At 49.4% G+C, this 4,836-nt stretch overlaps 1 protein-coding gene across 1 annotated transcript; it reads left to right on the top strand.

Moving 5' to 3' along the window:
- The first annotated feature begins 445 nt into the window (after window positions 1-445).
- LOC100274456 (HIPL1 protein) lies at window positions 446-3,759 on the top strand. The gene is made up of 4 exons (NM_001148815.2): window positions 446-610; window positions 697-863; window positions 1,641-3,094; window positions 3,166-3,759. Exons 1-4 carry the CDS (start codon window positions 523-525, stop codon window positions 3,548-3,550), a joined length of 2,094 nt encoding a protein of 697 aa, NP_001142287.2. The 5' UTR covers window positions 446-522; the 3' UTR covers window positions 3,551-3,759.
- Window positions 3,760-4,836: the final 1,077 nt, after the last annotated feature.

Raw genomic sequence — 4,836 nt, 5'->3', positions numbered from 1 at the left:
TCCCCACCTAGGTATGGCACTGAGCCACTGACACTGGAAACCAAAAAAGAAGAAATTAAAAAAAAATAAGAAGCAGCAGCACAGCAGGTTGCCAGTTCCCAGTTCCCACCAACCCAAACCCAAAGTTGACTCTCTTCGTGTACCTTCTGCTACGCAGGCCAGGAGAAATTTGCTATTTTGCCACTCTCAATTTTGGCTACATGTTATTATGCCATCCCGTGTCTATGACTGGTGGGACCGTCTGTGTCTATGATTTGTGGGTCCGATGGCATACTGGCGAAGCCCACAAATGATAATGACAAAATTGCCAATGACGGAGTACTGTACGGGCTCCCTCCCGTCTCGTCTCTCGTCTCTCGTCTCTCGTCTCGTGCATATCCAGTTCCGATCCCACTCTACCTTCTACGCAGTGTGGACGCCAGACCCCGTCACTGTCAGTCGTCCTCTTCCACTCTAGTATTACCGGTAGATCGACAAAGATTTCAGCCTCCGTTTTCGACGCCATCAGAGCAGGCTCCACAGATGAAGATGCTGCGGCGGCTCATGCTGAGCCTGAGCTTCATCCTCCTCCTCCCTTCCTATCTCGCCTACCCACTATGCACCGATGCAAGTCAGTCAGTTTCCTCTGTCGACCAGCGACCGGCGGCGCTGCATGCTCCACTAACTTGTTCCTGTTCCTGCTCCTTCTCCCTCCAGGGGCGCCGGTGCTGCTCAACACCACGCTCAAGTTTTGCGCCTCCCCCAGCAGGAACAGCAGAGGCTGCTGCGACGCCACCGCTGATGCCGCGCTCAGCAAGCAGTTCGACGCCATGGCCATCTCCGACGCTGCCTGCGCTGCCGTCGTCAAGTCAATCCTCTGCGCTGTAAGCCATCCTTGTCTGGTTCTCTTCTGTTCCACTCCCGACGAGCTAGCTGCGTTTTACAAAGAGAGCACAGAAGCAACACTCCGCCACTGCAAGCTCTGCTCTTTTTTAGCTGTTGCAAATTCGCTCCCCACGTGCTCGACGCTTGGCCTGCGTTGGTCTCATCTCATCCATCCTGCTCTGTTTGATACTGCAGCAGCGAGTGTTAGAGGGTGTTTAGTTAGAGGCACTAAAGATTAGTCTCTAGTTTTTAGTCCCATTTAGTCTCTTTTTTGCCAAACACTAAGACTAAAATGATTTAGTTTTTAGTCCTTCACATATGTGCTAAAAGACACTAAACCATATTAATTCCACATTTACCCCTCATTTAATTCAATTGTACTAATAGCAGAGAAATGTTAAATATCATTTTAGTCTTCTTATTAGTCATTTAGTATATTCTTACTATTTTTAGCCGCTAGAAGCAAACATGCTAGAGACTAAATTTTAGTCTTCTAACTAAACTTTAGTCCCTACACTAAAGAAACAAAATATTGCCTTGCTGTCCTCTTCACCTGCGCCTTTGCAGTTTGCACACAAAGATTGATGAAACTTTTCTTTTTACTGATACAAATACACCGTGGACATTGGATGCACTTCATAATTCATATATAAAAAAAGAAGAAAAAACCGTTAACAAGTAGCAGTATAACATGTTTCCAAGTGACTGAATACCCTCTGAGCTGACTGAAATCTAGATCAGAAAAGGGATCTGAATTCGACAACTCTTCTTCCCAGAAATGCAGTCCATATTCCGCGGACCTGTTCGGCGCGGGGCCAAAGATCCGGACGGTTCCTTCCCTCTGCAACTCCACGTCGTCGGCAAACTCTGCTGAGTCCAAGGAAACCACCACCACCACCACTCAGGACTACTGCAAACTCGTCTGGGATACTTGCAAGGACGTGAGCATCGCCAGCTCTCCCTTCCAACCCCCGCTGCAAGGCACCGCGCCGCCTCCTACTTCACCGTCGAAGCTCACCGACGCGTGGCAGTCCCAGAGCGACTTCTGCGGCTCCTTCGGCGGCCGGTCGTCTGTATGCCTCAGCGGCGACACGGTCTCGTTCAACGCCGCCGGACCTTCACCCTCCCCAAGACCAGAACCAAGAGGGGTATGCCTGGAGAGGATCGACAACGGGTCCTACCTTAGCCTGGCTCCTCACCCCGACGGCTCCAGCAGGATCTTCCTCGGCAGCCAAGCCGGGAAGATATGGCTGGCCACCGTCCCCGAGCAAGGGTCCGGGGGCGCGCTGCAGTTCGAGGGCGCAGGCCCATTTGTCGACCTGACCGACCAGGTGCACTTCGACTCGGCGTTGGGGCTCATGGGCATGGCGTTCCACCCGGGTTTCGCGACCAACGGCCGCTTCTTCGCCTCGTACAACTGTGACCGGACCAAGTCGCCCAGCTGCACCGGGAGGTGCTCCTGCAACTCCGACGTGGGCTGCGACCCTTCCAAGCTTGGCACCGACAGCGGCGCCCAGCCGTGCCAGTACCAGGTCGTGGTGTCAGAGTACTCAGCCAGAGGCTCCGCCGCGGCGAATGTTTCTCAGGCAACTTCTGCCGCCGATCCATCTGAGGTGAGGAGAATCTTCGCGATGGGGCTGCCTTACACGTCCGGGCATGGAGGCCAGGTACTGTTCGGCCCTGCCGATGGGTACCTCTACCTCATGCTGGGCGACGGAGGGAAGGGGGACCCTTTCAACTTCGCCCAGAACAAGAAGTCGCTCCTGGGCAAGATCGTGAGGCTTGATGTCGACAGCACGCCTTCTTCATCAGGAGGAGATCTCGGCAACACGAGTCTGTGGGGCAATTACTCCATCCCGAAGGACAACCCTTACGCCGATGACAGCGAGCTAGAGCCAGAGATCTGGGCGCTGGGCCTTAGAAACCCGTGGAGGTGCAGCTTTGACTCCGAGAGGCCCTCCTACTTCTACTGTGGAGATGTTGGGCAGGACGCGTACGAGGAGGTGGATCTCATCTCCAAAGGCGGGAACTATGGATGGCGTGCGCTGGAGGGTCCGCTCGTCTATCACCCGCAGTGGGCGCCTGGAGGAAACACCTCGCTCAGCTCCATTGACGCCATTCCTCCCATCATGGGATACAGCCATTCAGATGTCAACAAGAATATCGGGTCGGCGTCGATCATGGGAGGTTACGTGTACAGAGGGTCCGCTGATCCCTGCCTGTATGGAAGGTATTTCATCGCCATCATTCTGCTTCTCTTGTATTCAGCTCATGATCGATCGAGATGTCTGTTTCTGTTAGGTATTTGTATGCTGACCTGTACGCCTCGGCCATGTGGACCGGCGCGGAGGCTCCAGAGAGCAGTGGCAACTACACCTCCGCTCTGATCCCCTTCAGCTGCTCCAAGGAGTCTCCGATACCATGCGACGCCGCTGCTGGGAGCCCTCTCCCGTCGCTTGGCTACGTATACTCGTTCGGCGAGGACAACAGCAAGGACATGTATGTGTTGGCCAGCAAAGGCGTCTACCGAGTTGTGAGGCCCAGCCTCTGCAGCTATACTTGCCCGGCAGAGAGACAGGAGACATCGCCGCCTGCTGCTCCTTCATCCAACAAGGCGTCCATGGCGGAGATGGGAATGGGAATGCTTTTGGTGTCTGTCATTGTGGTTTGGGTTTTGGTAACATAGGATCATGCTGTGATGAGACATGTCATATGCAACGACCAGTCCTGAGGAAGAATAAGAGTGCCAGTCAGTCAGTGAGATTAGAATAGAAGTGATAGGCAGTCAGTTAGGCTGTCTCCAATAAATTGTGTATATGATCATGTAAAATATTATTTTATATTATAGACTGTATTGTTCACAGAACGAAGTTTGAAATACTTCTGAGATGGGTCATATGATGGGTAAGCTGCTAGACAGCCTTAGGAATCCGATCTGAATACGAGTCATGACTTTGCAAATTCTCAAAAATAAGTATTTGTGAATCAAAGCGCTTACTCAAGTTTCAAGAAGACCGGGAGATTCTCAATTATAGTTTGGCCTTATGAAAGTTGAAGATGATTTTGCGTTGGGGACAGTTTCTGGTAGGTAATAGACAATCTACCAGGTTCTGGGAGGATAGATGGCTTATAAATAGAACTATGAAAGAGCAATGTCTAGATCTTTTTAACATAGTACAAAATAAGAAGGCTTTAGTTGTTGATGTCTTATCTGGGGCCATCATCAACCTATCCTTCCGCAGACCAATAATTTGAGTGGCATAATTTGTTACTTATGTTGGCCACAATTAGTTTGGTCTCTTCGAGAGATAGATTTCTTTGGGAAGGTCAACGAGATGGACTTTTCCCAGTCTTGTACTTTTTTTAATGGTTAACTTCACTTGAAATCGTAATGTTTTACTTTGGAGACTAAAGCTCCCGCTCAAATATTTTTTTGTGGTATTTAGGAAGGGGAGTAACTCTCACTAAGAACAACCTTGCAAAACGAAGGTGTAAGGGAGATTTGAAGTGTAGTTTTTGCAATTAAAATGGGAATATTCAACATCTTTTCTTTGATTGTTACCTTGCTAGAAACATATAGAAAACCATTCTCTTTGCCTTACACATAGACAAACCTCATAGTATTAATCATATTATGGGGGACTGGGAATCTAACAAAGGGAGTGCACATAAAAAGAAAATTAATGGAGTGGCGGCAATGTTTTGATCCATTTGGATATGCCGTAATTACATGGTTTTTAACCATACAACGATACCGTTAATTATGCAGGTTATTTACAGGGGAACACATTGGTTCTGATTTTGGAGACTGTTGCAAAAAGAAGAATCACACCAAGAAGTTCTCGATGTATGCTAATCCTTGGAAGTGGTGGCCTGGAGATATTCACAAACCATGGTTGGTGATATTATGCTAATATTGAGGCTGCTTAAATTGTTTATGGTTCCAACTATTTGAATGTTTTATCCTTTCTT

The sequence above is a fragment of the Zea mays genome, chromosome 3 (assembly GCF_902167145.1).
Source record: "Zea mays cultivar B73 chromosome 3, Zm-B73-REFERENCE-NAM-5.0, whole genome shotgun sequence".
Taxonomy (NCBI): domain Eukaryota; kingdom Viridiplantae; phylum Streptophyta; class Magnoliopsida; order Poales; family Poaceae; genus Zea; species Zea mays.
This window is presented reverse-complemented; position numbering and strand designations above follow the sequence as displayed.

Excerpts from the sequence above, each read along its gene's own strand:
- LOC100274456 (NM_001148815.2), top strand. The coding sequence starts at position 523 with ATGAAGATGCTGCGGCGGCTCATGCTGAGCCTGAGCTTCATCCTCCTC. Across the intron at positions 864-1,640 it reads TCAAGTCAATCCTCTGCGCT|AAATGCAGTCCATATTCCGC; the intron begins GTAAGCCATCCT and ends TCTTCTTCCCAG. Across the intron at positions 3,095-3,165 it reads GATCCCTGCCTGTATGGAAG|GTATTTGTATGCTGACCTGT; the intron begins GTATTTCATCGC and ends TGTTTCTGTTAG.